This window comes from Carassius gibelio, chromosome B13 (assembly GCF_023724105.1).
Source record: "Carassius gibelio isolate Cgi1373 ecotype wild population from Czech Republic chromosome B13, carGib1.2-hapl.c, whole genome shotgun sequence".
Lineage (NCBI taxonomy): Eukaryota > Metazoa > Chordata > Actinopteri > Cypriniformes > Cyprinidae > Carassius > Carassius gibelio.
In genome coordinates, this window is record NC_068408.1 from 5,978,201 (window position 1) to 5,998,917 (window position 20,717).

Consider the following 20,717-nt stretch of genomic DNA (forward strand, 5'->3'; position numbering starts at 1 on the left):
GTGAACGATTCTGAACGGAAGGTACTGTTTATGTCCATAACATGTTTTTGAAAACATATCAAAGTATGCGCCAGTAATAAAAGGCTATTGACCATCCCCACCGAAAAAAACTAACCATGCCTGACCAGATAAAAAAAAAAAAAAAAGTGATCAAAACCCATATACAACCACCCAACTTGACCAAGCCAGTTGAAGTTAACCTAGTTGAAGTTATTTTCGCCATCAAGGCGGTCTGAGACGAAAAAGTGCAAACGCAATACTAGAAACGCTTCCTGTTGCAAGAAAGTGAAGCTCAGCTTTGGAGAAAAAAAACTCTGCGTGCTGCTTCTTTTCCGCTGCGCTGCTGCTGCATCCAGCTGTTTTTAAACGCTAAAAGAACATAGAACGCGCGTTCTGTGCGTGTTTGGGGACTGCCCAGACATCACAGGCTTTGGACCACGCCTGTCCTAGAAGGAGGAGTGGGTTAAGGCGTAAGCGTAGAATTTTTTCACTGTCACACTTACAGCTGCAAAGTAGCACAGGGCAAAAAAAAGTTCGAAAATGTCCGGCGTGGCATCCACACTCGCCAAGAAGAGAGCCGAGGCGGCCGCTGGCTTCGGGACGAACGCAAATGCGGTGAAGTACCTGAACCAGAACTTTGAGAGTCTGAGAAGTGAGTGTCTGAGCCGTGGCCAGCTGTTCTGCGATGCAACCTTCCCAGCCGCTCCCGAGTCTCTGGGCTTCAACGAACTCGGGCCACGATCGCCAAAAACCAGAGGCGTTGTGTGGAAAAGACCTGGGGTGAGTTCCTGAGAAAGCAACATAAATGTAGTTTTGCCAAAATAATGTATCATGTAACTGAATTCTATCTGTCTATCTATCTATCTGTGGCATGAAACATTAATTTCTTAGTAATGACTCATCACTTGAAAATGTTAATGGCAAACAGGCAACAACAGAACAAATCTTCATGTCAGTGATTTTTACCATTTCTGCAGGAACTGACCTCCAGTCCGGAGTTTATTGTTGGAGGGGCTACAAGAACAGATATTTGCCAAGGAGGTTTGGGTAAGTAAAAGCCGCCTGTGGTATGTGCAGTTCTAACAGATTTAAGAGTCTACAAGATGTCCATTATGTGAAATGACAAAAGCACGTGAGATTGACCAAATATGTCTTGCATTTTATGAAGCTCTCTTGGAATCGTTCTTATTCTTTTTTACTTTACTGGGAAATCCCCTCTAAACAAGTGGAAAAATTTTATGAAGCACACCCAATGTCTTTGAGTATTATGTTCCCCTTTAATAAGCAAGTTTGCACGCTCTCATAATGCTGTGTAATTCTTACTACTAAAGGAGACCCAGTAGTTAGTTTCTCACACATCACTGAAAAGTCTTTGTGCATATTTTGGGAAAAATACTAGCCACTGCTGTTTTCAGCTCGTGTGTTTGTTTTACATGTAATGAATCTGTTGAGCCTGATGGAGAAATCCCCATGAAGTGGGGTGTGATATGCACCATTGCACAACACAGAGAATGATTCATGTAACCCCTTGCTCAAAAGTATGCTTAGTATATTAAAATCTTACTCTGTGTTAACATTTTGTTGACTTTTTTTTTTTTGTTTGTAGATTTTACTCTGTTACTTATTTTTGTGTACTTGCTTCCGTATTCATTTTTTTAACAAAACATTATTTTGTATTTATTTATTTAAGTTAAGGTTTTATTATTTTTTATTTAATATATTTTTTTATTTAGTCAGTTTGATGTCTCTTCATGTGCATAGATTTAATTTCAATCATGCAATATTTGTAACCTCGCTAAACACTCCAAAGAGGTATAAATTATTGCATGAAATTAAATTAAATGTATTCTCAGTTCAACTTCATTCTTTTATAATCGGAAATAGTGCTAGAAGAGTTATGATACTGGTGGAGGAAACCACAATATATCAAGCCAGCCTGTTACTATAGTAACACTTTCAGTGTTGTTGCACATCATAGTATGATCAGGAACAAATTGTCATAGCTGTATGAAAGATGAAAGGTGAATCATCCAACTGAAACGGAAACGTTTTTTTAGCTCGTTCTGGAGACTGATCAGCTGACATGTTGTGGAAGAAAAGTTTTCTTTGTAAAGATCGTGGAATGCAAAGGATTTTGGGGGCAGGACAAACAGTGAAGGCCTACAAACAAACCGCTAGAGGATTGAATCTCAGTATTTGCAACTGAGAATGTCGAAAATTGTCTTAAAGGGATAGTTCACCACAAACACGAAATTCATATCTCTGCTTTGGTAAAATATCAAAGTAAATCTGTTCAAATGTATCAAATTTCCACAACCACAAGAGTTTCCTTTCTGCAGGTGATTGCTGGCTCCTAGCAGCCATTGCTTCCCTAACCCTCAATGAAGAGGTTTTGGCTCGTGTGGTTCCATCCAACCAGGGCTTTGGGCAAGACTATGCTGGAATTTTCCACTTTCAGGTAAACAAAGTAGATATGAAAGTTATGTTGCACTTGGACAGCTTGTGAAGAGAAAAATGTTGAATAAGCGGGGTGTTTGCAGAGAGATAATGTTTTAAGGAATGAAGCCTTGCTAGGAGGTTGCTTGGGAGTTGTTCTAGCTGGTTTCTAGGAAGTTCGACAGATAAAGATTAAATAAATGTTATCACTTTTTACCAGAGAGTCACAATGGCTTGATTTTATGGGTCATGGTGGAATGTTTTTGCCAGGACAGGAAGTCAAACTGATCAATAGACGGACAGCATTAATCCCGGAGGAAGTACAGGCCCTGCTCAGTTCCTCTATGAGCTCAGCCTTACTGTATTTTTAAATCCTACATTTTGCTATGCGTCTGATATTTAAGCATTTAAAGGGGTCATATGATGCTGCTAAAAAACACATTATTTTCATTCTTATTACATTATTATTGTTTCTCCTCTATGCCCCGCCATCTGAATTGCTTCGTTTTTTTACAAAGCTCATCAGTCTGAAAAGAGAGGTGTATTCTGATTGGCCAGCTATCAAGTGCGTTGTGATTGCCCAAATATTTCAAGCATCTGACAGAAATGTTACGCCCCTCAACATGTACTTTTATGGCGTGTCCTGGTCAGAACACCGGCATGACAGGAAAAAAACAATAAAACCTATTACAAAAGAGGCAGTTGTTGTATCTACTGTTGTTGGACATAATTACTGATTATAATGACTTCTACTGTCTTTTTATGCATTGCGTTGCATATTACACCATGTAAACAAAAAAACATGTCTGCATTTGGGATCGGAGAAACGAAAAACAACAAGCGCTACTCTACACTGCTCAAAATTCGAATCATCAGTAGCAAATCCTTTACAAATGTAAACCTACTTACATACCGTGAGTCAGAAAGTGCCAGACTGTCCTTGCAAAGAGTGAGGAACGGCCAGCGGCTTGAGTGAGCGCCAGCCAGCGGCTAGAACGAGGAACGGCCGGCGGATCAGACGAAGGAGCGGCCAGGGGTTGCGGCAACCACGTGACGACCCCAGGCTAGACTCCGCTTCGTCCACGGTGAAAGCCGATCCACGAAGTTGAAGATCTACAAAGAAAGTAGTTTCACTTTCACAGTGAAACACAAAGCATCTAAAAACAGAGAATAAAATGTACGCCTTCTTTCTTTACGTGAACCTTTGGGTGGCGTTATGCAAATTTTCCCACATAGTGACGTAGACATGTGGGGGCATGTTAAAACAAGATGTTCTAGGAGGGCGTGGACGAGTCTTAACTTTTATAAAGAATATATCTTTGAAATTGAGTCTTTAGTCTTTGCAACTTTACATTTCTTCTTTGTGCACCAAGAGCTTGTAAACACTCCAAAGAGAAAGGAAAATTTTTAATTGTATGATATGACCCTTTTAAATCATTTCCAGATGACCGGTGAAGATGCTGCACAATCGTGTGTTATGTGGCTGTATTCTAAGTGTCATCTGCTGAGTCCTCCCTAATTTAAGTACATTTGTTTTGATGGTTGCAGTTGTGGCAGTATGGGGAATGGGTGGATGTGGTGGTGGATGATCGATTGCCCACTCGAGATGGAGAACTGCTGTTTGTTCATTCCGCCACAGGCTCAGAGTTCTGGAGCGCCCTGCTGGAGAAGGCCTATGCTAAGTGAGTCATATAACATCCCCTTTTGTTGAGCTTGGGATGTGTTTGTCTTGCATCTTAACAACCACAATTGCTGTCTAGCTTATATTTTAAAAGTAGTCTATTCAAATTATAAAAATGAATTAAATTGAAATTATAAAAATGAATTAAATTGAAATTATTAAAAAAAGTTTTGAGACTTTTTTATGTTTTTGAGTGAAGTCTAATGCATTTATTTGATCAAAAATACAGTAAAAACATGTATATTTATTTATTTACTTACTTTTTATTGCTGATTCTTTTGCCTTTAATCCTATGTGTGTATATATGTATATATATATGTGTGTGTGTGTGTGTGTGTGTGTGTGTTATGTCTTTGCAGTGTAATCACTAATAAGTCATGCACAATCAGCACACAAATGTTGCCCAAAAAACATTTTGGGTCATTTTTAGTAACTTCATTGATAAAATACTTGTTTAAGAGACAATACTTGGTAGTCTGTGTATCTCTTTTCGCACACTTTCCCTCTGAGTGACACTGTTCTCTCATTCAGAGTGAATGGATGTTATGAAGCTCTGTCTGGAGGTTCTACCACAGAAGGCTTTGAGGATTTCACCGGTGGGATTGCAGAAATGTACGAGTTGAAAAGCGCCCCATCCAACATGTTCCAAATCATCAGGAAGGCCCTGGAATCTGGAGCTCTGTTGGGATGCTCCATAGATGTATGAGCTCTTTAGCACACATACAGACACCCAAAAAAGGAAAATCCCTTCAGAGAATATGCAGTAAAATAATGCTCATTTTCTATAGATCACCAGTGCAGCAGACTCAGAGGCCATCACTAATCAAAAGCTTGTGAAAGGACATGCCTACTCTCTAACTGGAGCAATTGAGGTTAGTCATCTAAATGTCTTACATTTTCTTGGCTCCTTTGGCATTACTGTTCAGATAATGCCTTGGATTAGACTAAGTTCAAATGTTTTCCTGTGCATTTGCCTTGGTTAAAGGAGACTTACACTGAAAGTAGCATTTAATGTGTTAACATTTATATCTATAATCTATCCATGCTCTTGTCAGGTTAATTATCGAGGCCGAAAGGAGAAGCTGGTTAGAGTTCGTAATCCTTGGGGTCAGGTGGAATGGACGGGGGCCTGGAGTGACAAGTGAGACCCAAAATTTTTGAACAATACTCATTTATTAAGATGTACATTTTGCAGTTTCATAAGCTTGTAATGAAGCTGTTGTAGTGCTCTACACTGTAATATAGCCTGACCTTATTGCTTAATTATATCTGTGTATTTTAGCTCTTCTGAATGGAATGACGTCGATCCGTCTGAACGTGAGAATGTGAAGTCAGAAGATGGAGAGTTCTGGTAAAATTCAGTGAAAAACCATATAACTGCATCATTGAAGCTCTTCTTGGCACAGTTATTCACTACCTGTTTGCTCTTGTGTAGGATGTCATTCTCAGAATTTGTGAAGCAATATTCCCGCCTAGAGATCTGCACTCTGACCCCAGACACGCTGACATCTGACTCCGTCAAACATTGGAGTACATGTAAATTCGATGGCACCTGGAGACGAGGCTCTACGGCCGGTGGATGCAGGAACCACCCATGTAAGCATGTTTATACTTCTGTGCATCTGCTCAAGTTTGACATGAGTTTAGAGAGGGACTATCTATCGGTACATTTACATTCACTCATTTAGCAGACACTTTTATCCGAAGCGACTTACAAATAAGGTCAAAATCAACAAAAGAGCAACAATATGCAACTGCTATGACTAGTCTCAGTTAGCATAACGCAGTTCACTTGGCAAGTTTTTTTTTTAATTATATAACAAATATAAATATATATAATATAATTGATAACAATAATAATGATATTATATAATAATATATATTATAGATTAATTTATATATATATATGGAATGAAACAAACAAAAAAATTTCAATTCTAGTTTCAGTAGCAATGTAAACTTTAGTTTTGCACCACATAAAATAAATTACATTTTAATATATATTCAAATAGAAAAGTGTTATTTTAAATAGTTTAAATTGGTTTTACTATATTTAATATATAAATATTCGTGTTTTTAGTGTAATTTAGATTTTTTTTGTATTTTTTAACATAAGAGACAAACATTCAAAGTTTAATTTCAAAAAACATTTAAAAAAATACTTTTTTTACAGTAGCATATGGGGAATCCGTGTGAAATATGCGACCTAGGACACTGTAACATGTCATTTGTCTTCCATAGACACCTTCTGGATGAATCCTCAGTTTAAGATCAAATTGGAGGAGGAAGATGATGATCCTGATGATGATGAAGTGGGCTGCAGTGTGCTGATTGGCTTGATTCAGAAGAACCGGCGTAAGCTGAGGAAGTCTGGAGAGGACATGCACACCATCGGCTACGCCATCTACGAGGTGGGGTTGATGAGATACCAGTGTTTCATTTATCTTTGGTTGTAAATGTATTGACATAACCTGTGAAGGGTGTTGCTTATACAAATATTCTTTTTTTCATTCTAGGTTCCTCCTCAGGTGAGCACAATGGAATGACTTGAAAATGATTTCTGAAAATTGACATGTGGAGAATTAACATAAATTGTAATAACGAAGCATTTGAAACATATTTAGCTAAAAATACTAGTCAATAAAATCAACAGTGAAACTGTTCAAAACCACCTAGCCACTGCCTGGAAACCACCTGTAAAACCCTAGTAGCGCTGACTTTTCCTCCAGCGAACACCACTCACATTGTTTTTTTCAGAAAATGTAAAAATCTAGCTTATTCTTCCTCTGGTTCTTGATCACCTCATTGCAGTTCCATGGACAAAAGGACGTTCACCTGGATAAGAATTATTTCCTGAGCCACGCTCAGAAAGCTCGATCTGAGACCTTCATCAACCTTAGAGAAGTCAGCACCCGCTTCAAACTTCCTCCTGGAGAATATCTCATCGTCCCTTCCACATTCGAACCGCACAAGAATGGAGACTTCTGCGTGCGTGTGTTCTCCGAGAAGCAGTCTGAGATGCAGTAAGGACTGAAAACTTTCAATAAGCCCTTGATAAGACCATGTTCAAGTTACTTGTAGTGTCTTCAGCATATCATCAACCAAAGCCCTCTTTATTACAAGTGGTCCTAAGAAACCTGTCAAGAAATGTAGATAGTTTTAGATAGTTTTAATAATTATGTGGTCAGAAAGAAATTAATCCCAATCTGTTCATTTCCTTATTTTTGCTAATTATTTCATGTATATAATGTTTACATTTTTTTAAGAAAATGGGTGCTGTGAAATTTTTGCCTGTATGTGATAGAGTCTGTGTCCCTTATTTCTTCTAGACAATGTGATGACCCTATAGAGGCAAACATAGAAGATGTAAGTCTCTCTTGAAATGCTACCTTTGACTTTATTAATGTGAATATCATCAAGAAACCTGTTTTCTGACTCCTCAGGAGACTGTGTCTGAAGATGAGGTTGATGCTGGCTTTAGGGGACTGTTTACTAAACTTGCAGGAGATGTGAGTTATTTTAGCCCTTGCATGATCTTAATGAATTACCTTGAAAAACATGTTTGACCTCATTAAACATAAAACATTAATAATGTTTGCTTTTGCCTCAAGGACATGGAGATCTCTGCCACTGAACTGAGAACAATTTTCAACAAAATAGTCTCAAAAAGCAAGTCTTGTCTTTATACATGAATATTTATTTAAAAGATCTTATTCATAAAGATGCTTGGTAAACAATTTGTCTTCTCCGTACAGGAACGGATATTAAGACAGATGGTTTCAGTTTGGACACATGTAGGGTCATGGTGAACCTCATGGATGTATCCTTTACAGACAGTCCAACAGGCAGTTGTTTAAGATGTCCAAAGATACATTTCTGTTAAATTTCATACGTCATAAGCAGTTTGACTTAACTCTGTTGCAGGAAAGTGGCAATGGTAAACTAGGGTTAGCTGAGTTTGCCACTCTTTGGAAGAAAATTCAAAAGTATCTGGTAAGTTTGTGGCATAGAAAGTCAAAAATGCTACTTACAAACCTTGTCTCGGGATAAAATCCTTGTGTTTTTAGGTCATTTATAAGAAGAATGACATGGATGGGTCCGGCTGTATGAGTACACCAGAGATGCGAATGGCTTTAAAGGAAACCGGTACGCTGAATCTTTGACCTTCAGTTGAACGTTTTGTTTTAAAAGGAGTTTTTAGTGAAGGAGCGGCAAGTGAACTTGATTTCTTTGTAATGGTTGCACAGGGTTCTCTCTGAATGACTGCATTCATCAGAGTCTGGCTGCACGCTATGGAGATGCAGACATGAAGATCGACTTTGATAACTTTGTGTCCTGTGTGATGCGCCTGGAGATGATGTTCAGTAAGAACAGTTCATTTTTTCTCAATGGTTGAAAATTTAGGATTCAATGATGTTTAATTAAAAATTTTTGTAAATGTATGGGTATGAAGAATATGAGGTTTGCTGACCGGATTGTTGATCACTTAATTACATACTTTCTGAATTGTCTCAATTTACACTTTTTTAAACTTTTAATGAATATTTAAAAATGTCTTTCAATGACATTGCAATCCATGTTTTCTTACATACAGTACTATATAATATGATTCAATTTATTTCTGGTGTACATATCAATTTTTCTTTACATTTTTATATCAATTAAAAGCAAATTCTTCTTTTCTAACTTTTGTAGAAGTGTTCAGAAGGATTGACGTAGACAACAGTGGGTTCATTGAGTTGGACTTCTTCCAGGTATTGAATGTCTTGCAGTCTAATAGTGTGCCTTAATGTTTAACCATTTTGTGTCCAAGTGTTTTAAATGGTTCTTTTTCTTTCTTTCAGTGGCTGACGTTTGCTATGATTTAAAGGCCCAGAGGATTATTATGAATAGGATTTTTATTGTGCTAGTTAACTTACACAGAAGACCATCATAAATTGGTCATAAATGCTTCATTAGTATAGTGGACATCCTAGAATTTGTAAATGTGTTAATTGTACTTTGCTTCAAAGATACGAGTACAGTTGCCTGTTGTTTCATTCTTAATGGACTTTCCTCTTACTGCAGTGCTTGCAAGGCATCAGTTTAGATTTTTTGCTGCTCCAAATTGTGTGGCTCGTTGATGACAATTGTGCAATTACTTTAATGATCGGACTTATTTTTTTTACCTGGTCATATAGAGTTAAATAGCAATCAAAGTAACACATCCACCTTTTTATTCCTGTAAGAGTGGCACAACGATTTGTAAATTCTATGGGTTTAGCTTCCAGTCTCATCCGCATCCAGCTATTTTTAGCTGTACAAAACAGCTTGTTTTGCTGGTGTGTCTTACCATATAATGTAACGTATTATCTTTATTATTTGCACACTGGTTTATAATGCAAACAGTTTTACTGTTTACTGCACGTTGTTATTCTTCTCGTTATTTCCCTATAGCGGCTAATGAACCGGAAGTCTTGCCCATTGGCGTACTTCCGCACTGAAAAATAAGGTGGATAGGGACCAGATTATCAAATCAAACTTTTGGCCAGTAAGCAACCACATAGCAATGCTCTGGCAATTAATCTAGCATCTTGGTTTTGTGAGCAAGCACCACTCACATTTTTTATATATAATGTGAGTAAAATTACATTCCTGATGAGATCGCTTGACAAAGTAAGATTTTCTGCTTTCATGTTGTTGTGTTTTCTATTGAAGTTTGAATGGGATATATTGTAGGAATTGTCGCCACATTATAACAGCAGAGAAGTATGATTTGTTATTGCTAATCAGTGGAGTTGAGCCACAAAACTGTCTTTTTGCTTCATTGCACAGAATCCATTTAAACTTTTTTGCCAGTTGTCGATTTGTTGTTGTTTTTTGTTTGTTTTATGCTTTTTTAATGAAATGTAATATTTCAAGCCTAAAACCAAGTTTACTTTTCTTTGCTGTCTTGCAAGCACTGGTATTCTTTGTGTAAATTCATCTCTAGTTTTTACTGTAAACCATTTGAAATTTATAAATGCCTAAAATATACAGCCTTGTTGCTGTAGAGAAACAAATAAAATCCTTTATTATCTGTAACATTATTTCCAGTGTTCACGTTATTCATTGGGTTTCAAGGATGTCGACCTTTAAGGAGAATTTCTGTCAGTAATTTTAACTGTCTATCTATTTTTTTTTTTAATTTTTTTTTTTTGGCGACTCTTGCATCATCAGCCTGTACCATCATATATAAATTAATTTTAAACACATAATCATGAAGCAATCTACGCTAAAACGATAAATAATGACTATTTGTCGCTGTACAGAAATATTATTTTAACGCGACTCTTTTCGCGTCTATTAAGCCCATTCTGACCAATTTGAAAATTGTATTATTTTTTTTACTTATTATTATGTATTAAAATATTTAAAATCATGTTGAAAATACTTTATGAAAGTAGTAGGTACTAAATGCTGTAATGTATTATGTAAATAGAGTATTTACATATTTATATACCTTTTTCTTCAAATCCACCATAACTCGGACCCGTTATTTGTAAAGTACAGTAGGCTACTTGACGTGACAAGTGCACTTGTCTGTTATAGTGTTTATCGCCCCGCCTCCTTTAGACTCACACACACACGCGCACTGAAGCTCTAACAGTGTATTGCGTATCTTTCGGGAAAATATTACTGTATATATCTCACAGAAGAGACTGTCAGGACCGCAGCTGCAAGGCAAGTTTAACGGTTCTTATATTTCTGAATCTTGTCGAGATTTATTTAGTCCTGTTCTGTCCGTGTTGTTGATCTCCGTCGGCCTACTGTAGTCTGTCGCATTGAACACTTTATTTAGTGTCAGATATGCATGTTATGCACGTATTGAATCTTGAAAACGTTTTAGGCTAGAGTAGCATCGCTAAAAATTACAGCTAAGTTGATATTGATAATTAAATGAACCGCAGTGATTTACGAAAGTGGAAATAATGAGTTAACGTTACTAAGACAATGATACGACAAAATCCTTGGCATGCCATACACTTTAGAAATTAAATAATGTACAGAACAACCATATGCTTTATAAGTCGCCACTACAAGTTTATATAAAATGTTAAATATAAAGATTAAGGTTTTAAAACGGCCCTGTGGTGGACTTTTCTATGTGTTAATAGTTTTTGTACATTTATCTATATACAATGCAGGTTCACACTGAGTGTGATTTGTGTTGAAATGAATAGGAGGCCCTCAGTCTGTTATTGAGCTTTGATACCAGCAGCACAGTCAGTCATTGATACAGAGCGATAATAGAAATATGATGCAAGTGCTGTGATAGTCTAAATATAAAATTATTAGCCATGCGCTGCCAATATCTATATCAAAAAAATTGAGTGAGATTATTTTAGAGCAGATAATGAGTCTAAAAATCTGAATATTTAACTGAGCAGAGCCACAGAACATCATTCATTGCAGTTATCAAAGACAGCATTTAACACCAGACCTTCTGCTCGGTTTACATTTTTTTACTTATTGATATAGTATGCATAATTTACTTTAAAGTAATTCTAACTGATGCCCTCAGCCTTTTTCTTTTTTTTTTTTTTTTTTTTTGGAAACTGGTGATGATATCCCATAAACCTTAGTGTAAATTACAAAGGGCATTACTCTTTCAATAGGGACTAATATCAGTAGGTACTTATATGTACTTTTAAAGTGCTAATATGTACCTTAAAGATAGCAATGTGTACTATTTAGGGGTAAATAGGGTACAAAGATTTTTTAACCCCAGAGACAGCTCTGTATTTTTTATTTTTTGAGAGTGTATGATCTTTTGAAAGCTAGTGTGCATAATTTGCATATAAGTATCAATTATGGAGTTTTTAGGTTATTTTGTCTTTTTTATTTAAAAAAAAAAATACAATGCAATGTAGTCTGTGTCCACACAAAGGCACAAAAATGATTAAAGTGTTTGAGTATGAATCCCTTTGCTATCAGTTTTGCTGTTTAGAACTGTCTTGCATCTCACAGTTCCAGCATGTTCACATATGGAGGAATCTCGGCACAGATCAGTGCTAACAGGCTACAGGCAGAAGGTGTGGGCTCTTTTGAGCAGGCCTTACACTTCCAGAACCAGGACTTTGAGGCACTCAAACAGGAGTGTTTGGAAGGAGGCTACCTGTTTGAAGACCCCTGCTTCCCTGCCGAACCACCCTCTCTCGGCTTCAAAGAACTTGCCCCTTATTCCTCTAAAACCCGTGGTGTGGAGTGGATGCGCCCTACGGTGAGGGGAAAAATAATTAGTTTTTATGCTATCTTGTAGTCTCGTATACTCAACAAGGCTGCATTTGCTTGATCAAAAAGTACAGTAATTAATTTAATTTATTGTCATTAATTTCTGTGATGGCAAAGCAGATTTTTTTCAGCAGGCAGCCATTGCTTCAGTCTTCAGTGTCACATGACCCACCCAATCCTTGCGGTTTATAGCCACACTGACCCCTCCCTTCTCTCTATTGCAGCTGTCACTATTATAAATTCACATACACAAGGATTATAACATTTCTGTAGACACACTTAGTCAGAGCACACATGATTCATGTAAGGTGGCTTCATTCTGATTAATTGTTCATTCTTTACAGGATATGAGTTTGTTCTCTGGCAACATAGGAGTGGCGGCAGTAATTACATTCATGTCATTCATTCCAAAGCCTGTTATTTTTTTACATAATACATGAAAATATCTTATTTTCAACACCAGGGTTATCATGGTTAGCTAAATCTAAAACTCAAAATCAAATCATAAATAAAGTGTTACTTGAAATAAAATAGCTTAAACTTATTTTATTTCGACTAGTTGCCAAAGCATAATTTCTTTTAACCTTGATGTATTAAAATAACTAAAATGAAAACTGAAACAAAAATGTATAAAAACTAAATGGACATACATGTATATGTATAGGATGTATGTGTGTGTTTATAAAAATACACACACACACACATATATATAAATAAATTTATTTAATAAAAAAACATAACTTTTTTGTTTGTTAAAAAACGAAGATGCTTTTTCATTTTTGGCTGTGAACTGATCTTATAAAGTCTTGTTTTAATGAAACAAAATCTCTGGGTTGCCTGATTCCAGTCTCAGCCCCTCTGATCGCTCTCTTTCTGCAGGAGCTCTGTGATGATCCTCAGTTCATTGTGGGTGGAGCCTCTCGGACAGACATCTGTCAAGGAGCTCTGGGTAAGTTTTCTGGTTGTTCAAAAGCCAGAGTATGCATAGTTTCGAAGCATTTGGAATCCCCTCCAAATGATTCAAACGCTGTAAAACTCAGAGCATGACTCACCACAGAAAGAACAGCTCATATAACTGACCTGAGGCGTGTCTGCATGTGACTCATCCACTTCCCGCTGACCTTGAGTCAGTGCATGTTTGTGATGGTGCCAACTTTTCTCTATCAGTGTGCATGTCAGATTTTTCTAGTTTTTATATAAAAAAAAAAATCCACCATAGTACAGTACATGTTTGTAATCCTTTTACATAAGCTAGTTTAAAACTATCAAATACAGTACAAGACAAATATCTGCACACATGAATTATATAGTGACCAATTGAAAACTCTTGTTTATTAGAGCCAACAATGGTAGTGTATGTTCAGCTTGCCGCTGGCCCCTTAAGGTTTTGAGGCTGTGGAAAATTCCTCTGCTCTGAGGTGAAGATCTGAGTGGGATGTAAACCAGATTGGGTTCACACAGGCCTCACAGAGAAAATAAACCCCACCCCTTTCTCTGAGTCCCCCTGCTGGTTGTAGAGTGGTAGTTCCACTCCTGTGTCTTATTTAAAGACAATATTGATTAAACAATTGTATTCAGGGATTTTGGTGTTACAGCTATTTAAATAAGTGTTTTTATTTCTCCTTGCCTCATCTGTTTTTTTTTTTTGTCATGGTCAGGTGACTGCTGGCTCCTCGCTGCTATAGCCTCGCTGACTCTTAATGAAAGACTCCTCCACAGGGTCGTCCCTCAAGGCCAGAGCTTTCAGGATGACTATGCTGGAATCTTCCACTTTCAGGTTCTGAAACACAATGGCATGCTCTAAAGGTTCTTGTTGTAAGTTATACAGTAAATAGTTTTTAATTTGAATATTTATGCTTCAATGTTTATACTGGCACAAACATGTATTGGACTGAAATATGAATTCATTTAAAGAAATCATTGTTATTAATTTTATATATATATATTTCCCTGGCCCCATTCTTTTTAAATGGCAGTTTATTTGTGTTATTCTATATATAAAGAAAAATGTCTAATTTCAATTATCAAGCAGATTTCAGTTGGGCAGCTCATTGGGGAAATCTTTCGCTCTCAAGTGAAATTCCAAATTGTATTGAAATGACTGTGTTTTACCTAAATTAGCAACTTTAAATGTGGGTGCATCTTCAATATGGAGCCTTTTCTCCATACTTATCACTGTCTGTCATTTGTATGTTAGGTTCATTCCAGTTGCTTTTTTTCTGTTGTGCAGTTCTGGCAGTTTGGTGAGTGGGTCGACATCGTGATTGATGACCGGCTCCCGGTGAGAGACGGAGAGCTCATGTTTGTCCATTCAGCAGAGGGAAATGAGTTCTGGAGTGCCTTGGTTGAAAAAGCCTATGCTAAGTATGTCCTGATAGACATTTTGGTGAAGGCCAGCAAAATGTGTTCTTACTAAACAAGAATCATTTTCAAAAGTGGAGAGTCTCTTTCTTGTTTAATAAAGATTCTCCTTACTTGTGTTTTTTTTGTGCCAGGCTAAATGGCTCCTATGAGGCTCTCTCTGGAGGATCCACTACTGAAGGTTTTGAGGATTTCACCGGAGGGGTTTCAGAGATGTACGAGCTCCGGAAGGCTCCGAGAGACCTGTACCGAATCATCAGCAAAGCCCTGGAGAGAGGCTCCCTGCTGGGCTGCTCTATTGATGTGAGAACTTGAATTTACTATACTTCGTTTACCAAAATTTTTTATCACATTTAATCTCAGTTGTGATTGCATGGATTTACAAAGCACTAATAATATTGGTAATTTGAAATCTCTTTAGAAACATTTATTTATCTCAATTTAGATTTAGGTTAATATTTTATCTCTGATTGTGTATCAGATCACCAGTGCCTTTGACATGGAGTCTGTGACGTTCAAGAAGCTGGTTAAGGGTCATGCTTACTCAGTGACGGCTCTCAAACAGGTGATGCTCTCAGTATATGTTCCTCGTAAGCACATTTGAGTTTAATTTTGTCTGCCTTCATGTGTGCAATCTCTCTTTGACAGGTGGAATTTAGGGGTAATACAGAAAGGCTAATCCGCATCCGTAACCCATGGGGTCAGGTCGAATGGACGGGGGCCTGGAGCGACAAGTAAGAAATAACACAGAAATTCTTATTTAGTTGAGCCCAAGTCACTGCGTAAGAAGACTGTGTATGTTTCCTCTCCAGCTCTCCTGAATGGGATGAAATTGATCCATCTGAGAAGGACGACTTGCACTTACAAATGGAGGATGGAGAGTTCTGGTGAGCTTTATCAGCAATACAGATGTAAGGAATAGTTCACCCAAAATTTAAACTTTGCTAAAAATGTACTCACCCTCAGGTTATCCAAGGTGTAGATATGTATGTTTCTTCATCAGAACAGATTTGGAGAAATTTAACCATACATCACCTGCTCACCAGTGGATCCTCTGCAGTAAATGGGTGCCGTCAGACTGAGAGTCCAAACAGCTGATTAAAAGAAATTGTCTTGTCTGAATCAGGAGAGATATATGCACCGATCAATCACTGTTTACAAGCAAAAACAGTCCAGAACAGATCTAATCAAATATGTGGTTGGATTTTTTTGAGAGGAGTGGACAGCAGGGGATCAACTTATTCACTGGAGTATGCATTATTGTAGATTCTGGACTTATATATTGGCCATAAGCATTGATTTAAAGTTGAAATGCCTTAGTGATGGAATTTTTTCTTACAAATATGCAACTTTTCACTAACAAGATGTTAACTGATGGATTGGAGTCGTGTGGATTGTTGTGAAATGTGTATCAGCTGTTTGGCCTCTAATTCTGACGGCACCCATTCACAGCAGAGGATCCATTGTTGAGCAAGTTTTGATGAAGAAACAAACTCATCTATATATACTGGATGTCATGCAGGTGAGTACATTTTTAGAAAACTTGTATTTTTGGGTGAGCTATTTCTATAAATCTGACACATCAGTAGACCAAAAACGCATTGTGTACGCTCACAGCATGGATAAACAGTTCCCTTTGTCACCAGGATGTCGTTCAGTGAGTTTTTGCGGCAGTTCTCCAGGCTGGAGATTTGTAATCTGACCCCTGATACTCTGAGTGATGATGACCTGAGCCACTGGAACACCATCAAGTTTCACGGTGCCTGGCGGAGAGGCAGTACCGCGGGAGGCTGCCGAAACAACCCCAGTGAGTAACATCCAGTGATTGACCCTGATGTGTTGATTAGTGCCACTTTTTTTTCCTAGGATTGTTTGACAAATTTAAAGTTCAAAAGAACAGTATTTATTTGAGCAAGAAATCTTTTGTAGCATTATAAAAATCTTTACTGTCACTTTTAATCAATTGAATGCACTATTGCTGAATAAAAGATACATTTCTTATTAAGTAAAAAATATTACTTATCTTAGCACAAACTTTTGAACAGTAATGCATAAAGCATCAAATCACAAGCAAGATGAAACAATTAATCATGAATAAATCAAGCTCAGCTGCCAGCATCATCTGGGATTTGAACTTTTGACGGGTGTGTGTTCCTGTTCTATTTGGCAGACACATTCTGGATCAATCCACAGTATAAGATCACATTGCTGGAGGAAGACGATGACCCAGAGGATGAAGAAGTGGCCTGCAGTTTCCTGGTGGCTTTAATGCAGAAAGACCGCAGACGGTACCGCCACCACGGACAGGACATGCACACCATCGGCTTTGCTATCTACGAGGTGAAGAGCAAAATAGGTTCAAATTGAGTTGATAGATAACTTTGTTTTAGAAAGGAAAAAATGCATAATTGTTTCCTTTCTTTTTCTTCTTTTCTCCTCCTTGCAGATTCCTGAAGAGGTATGAACACTTCAACAATTTCTTTGTTTCATAGGTTTGCCTACATCTTTAAAGGCATGTATACTTCCATAAACTGATCATTTATTTTTAAAACAGAAGGTTGAATTATCCTCTAGATTATTAACAGTGGGATCATTTTGTGGACCATTTCCATCTTGTCTGCAGTATGCCGGCTGTCAGAACGTTCACCTCAAAAAGGACTTCTTCCTAAACCACTCATCGTCTGCCCGCTCTGAGACCTTCATCAACCTGCGGGAGGTGAGCACTCGTCTCCGCCTGCCTCCCGGTGAATACATCATCGTCCCCTCCACCTTCGAACCCAGCCAGGAGGCTGATTTCGTCCTACGAGTCTTCACCGAAAAGCAGTCAGAGACGGAGTGAGTGTGTGTTCATTTTTGAAATAGAACCCAATAATTTAAATGTAGACATTTTTTACTCCCCTCGTGTTATTTCTGTCTAATTTTTCCACTGAGAGTGGACAGAGATTTCATACATTCATAAATGCAATACAGTCTATTACAGTACATACAAATGATCATCATTTTTTATGTTTTAATATAATTTTAGAATAATGTACTAAATGTACTTTATGTAACTATATAGTGTCATATGCACTACTTAGATGATGCAGTTATTTTCTTGTGTCATATTTCCTATTGTGTTGCCTTGAAAAAAGAAAATTCGATTTGGAATGAAATTAGGATTAGTACATTTGATTCTCTCACAACTTTTCCTTTTTTCATCAAAGGGAGTTGGATGACGAGATATCAGCTGACCTGGAGGATGAGGTAAGATTTTGGATCCAAATTAGAAAACAAATGCCATATACTTTCAACTTTTTTAATAAACATGGCTCCTTTGGGGTTTTTTTGTAGGCAGAGATTACAGAAGATGATATTGATGACTCTTTCAAGTCCTTGTTTGCCCAGCTGGCTGGAGAGGTGAATAAATACATACATGTAAAACCCTGTTTATCTAAGGTCTGCTGATGTTATAACATTACATTTAAATATTAACTTTAGAATTTTTTTTTCCTCTTGTTTTAGGATATGGAGATATCTGTCCGTGAACTCAGAACTATTCTCAACAGAGTAGTTTCCAAACGTGAGTAATGCTATTTTGCCCACACTTGCGGTCAACACAGTCAAAATGGACCTGTTTATCAGATTTGAATGAACGGTTTCGCTCTTAGACAAGGATCTAAAGACAGATGGCTTCAGCATGGAGTCCTGCAGAACTATGGTAAACCTCTTGGATGTATCCTTCACTCTGGGGTTAAATACAAGTTAAGGTCTATTTACAGCATCTCTGTCATTCTCTCGATCACTATGGAAAATCATTTTGACTCATTCTTGAGTTGGTAAAAACAAGCAACAGCCCTCTTTAATTATAGATGATTAAAAGAAGAAACCTGAAAACTTAGAGGCTATGTTTATTGGCTTTAAATGCAGATGACAGCGAATATTTGTGCAGGATATGTTAATAAGAAGCATTTATTCGGGTATATTGCCTCGCCAAATTCTTTTCTGTGATAAGTAACATCTGATTTGTTGTGATCAGACAACCAGTATCTGTTTCTACTCTTGACTCCGTTCATCAGAAAGATGGTAGTGCGCGGTTGGGTTTAGTAGAGTTCCAGATCCTCTGGAACAAAGTAAGGAAGTTGCTGGTGAGTGTCTTGGGTCAACCTTTTTTTTTTACTGATTTCACACACTATGAAATGTTCATAGCTCCTTTAGTATAGTGTTCAAAATAAATATTTCATGCTTTTTTTTCTTTCACTCAGGGGATCTTCAGAGAGTTTGATATTGATCAATCAGGAACTATGAGTTCTTATGAGATGCGTATGGCTGTAGAATCAGCAGGTAAAAGAGACATTCATTTCATTAAAAGGGGGCAGGAACTTGAATGAATTGAGATCATTTACTGTTCATAAATGTTTGTCACGATTCAGGATTTTAATATAATTTCTTATTTTTTATCTACAAAGATGCAATAAATTGTTCAAAATGTGACAGTAAAGGCATTTATAATATCACAAAATATTTATATTTCAAATAAATACTGTTCTATACATCAAAAAAATCCTTAAAAAGATTCAGCTTTGCCATCACAGGAACAAATTACACTTAAAAGTTATCAGTATCACAATATTACTGTTTTTACTGTATCCTAATAGTGAGCATAACACATATTATACATTTCATTACAAAAAAAATTATTTCAACCCCACATTTTTAAATGATGTATATATGTATAAGTTAGTCTCTTGTACACTTTCCTCACAGGCTTTAAGCTCAATAACAGACTCAACCAGATTCTTGTAGCCAGATACGCTGAGAACGAGGTCATCGATTTTGATAACTTCGTCTGCTGCTTGATCAAACTGGAAACTATGTTCAGTAGGTTTTTCTTTTTGTATCACGTAATATATTTTCTTAAATATACCCAAAATGCTTTATCCCAGCTTGGTTTTCATGGTTTTGAACTTCCTTGTAGGGACCTTTCAGCAGTTGGACATGGATGGAACAGGAACGGCTGAGATGAACCTATCTGAGGTGCTCTGGATTGATTTCATTGAAGTCAAATGTTAAAACAAACCATCTGCAAAACACTAATCTCTCATTGTCTTTTGCTGTGCAGTGGCTCTTCATGACCATGTGTGGTTGAGGTAGTCTATTTCATGAGCGTCCAACTCAAGAACCTGCTGGAAAGTGCCTCAATGCTGAACTCCTCGTGCAACCATACCACTATAACCTCATTAGAATACAGCGCTACTAGGTTTTAAAGGATTTATTTTTCTCTCAGTATTACATATTGCAGTTACACTACAAAGAAAACCCTTCTAGTGTGAAACACAAGAAAGAAGACCTCCACTCACCGCTGCTGTAATGACTGAGAAACATCATGTGCATGGGATAAATATCAAGCGAGGGTTTGTTTTGTGTATTGCCCGAACAGAAGACCGAGCTTTATTTCAAAAGGCTGTCTATAAATTGTGCCATGGGGGAAAAAATAAAGAACAGCACTGTATGTTCTCCAATAAAGTGAACTTATGCATCCTATGAAAAAAGCTTTAGATGCACAATGTGTAATTGTGTAGATAGTCATTGATTTCCTATAAACAGAGCTTCAGAATAAACTCTGCGGTTATGCTAAACTTGCATAACAAACTGTTTTGTTTCATATGTTCTGAAAACAAATCCTAAACCCTGAAATGTTCTTACAAGTCATATTGGAGCATTTAATGATGATTTGTGTGAAATTTATTTTTAAACCTGTTTATGTTAGTAATTTGGAATTATCACATAATTCTGACTTTTTTTGCACAAAATTGCAAGATATAACTTCACAGTTCTGTGGGGGAAAAAATCAGAATCGCAATATATAAATGAACAAGTCTGAGGGGAAAAAATCCGATATGCAAGATACAAACGTAATTTCTGACTTTTTCTTGCAATTCAGTTTTTTCTTCATAATCAAAAAATTTAAAAGTAATTAGAACTTTACCTTAGAATTCTTATCTCT

The 20,717-nt window shown here is 37.0% G+C and overlaps 2 protein-coding genes across 3 annotated transcripts; both read left to right on the top strand.

Moving 5' to 3' along the window:
* Positions 1-282: 282 nt before the first annotated feature.
* Positions 283-10,185, top strand: capn2a (calpain 2, (m/II) large subunit a). Its single transcript, XM_052573045.1, has 21 exons — positions 283-780; positions 978-1,047; positions 2,340-2,458; positions 3,985-4,118; positions 4,649-4,817; positions 4,906-4,989; positions 5,173-5,258; positions 5,400-5,468; positions 5,553-5,713; positions 6,359-6,528; positions 6,634-6,645; positions 6,929-7,140; positions 7,447-7,483; positions 7,561-7,626; positions 7,729-7,786; positions 7,873-7,937; positions 8,042-8,110; positions 8,185-8,263; positions 8,365-8,481; positions 8,813-8,871; positions 8,962-10,185. Exons 1-21 carry the CDS (start codon positions 541-543, stop codon positions 8,983-8,985), a joined length of 2,100 nt encoding a protein of 699 aa, XP_052429005.1. The 5' UTR covers positions 283-540; the 3' UTR covers positions 8,986-10,185.
* Positions 10,186-10,667: 482 nt separating this feature from the next.
* On the top strand, positions 10,668-20,349 carry LOC127969903 (calpain-1 catalytic subunit). 2 transcript variants are annotated; one of them, XM_052572053.1, is made up of 22 exons: positions 10,668-10,819; positions 12,107-12,359; positions 13,250-13,319; positions 14,029-14,147; positions 14,601-14,734; positions 14,866-15,034; positions 15,213-15,296; positions 15,380-15,465; positions 15,544-15,618; positions 16,378-16,538; positions 16,902-17,071; positions 17,178-17,189; positions 17,355-17,566; positions 17,938-17,977; positions 18,065-18,130; positions 18,236-18,293; positions 18,382-18,446; positions 18,790-18,858; positions 18,976-19,054; positions 19,478-19,591; positions 19,689-19,747; positions 19,833-20,349. In XM_052572053.1, the coding sequence occupies exons 2-22, from the start codon at positions 12,114-12,116 to the stop codon at positions 19,857-19,859; spliced, it is 2,115 nt and encodes a 704-aa protein (XP_052428013.1). In that variant the 5' UTR covers positions 10,668-10,819; positions 12,107-12,113; the 3' UTR covers positions 19,860-20,349. The 2 variants fall into 2 exon arrangements, with proteins under 2 accessions (XP_052428013.1, XP_052428014.1); XM_052572054.1 differs by lacking the exons at positions 18,976-19,054; positions 19,478-19,591; positions 19,689-19,747; positions 19,833-20,349 and having other exon boundaries at positions 18,382-18,431; positions 18,750-18,858.
* Positions 20,350-20,717: the final 368 nt, after the last annotated feature.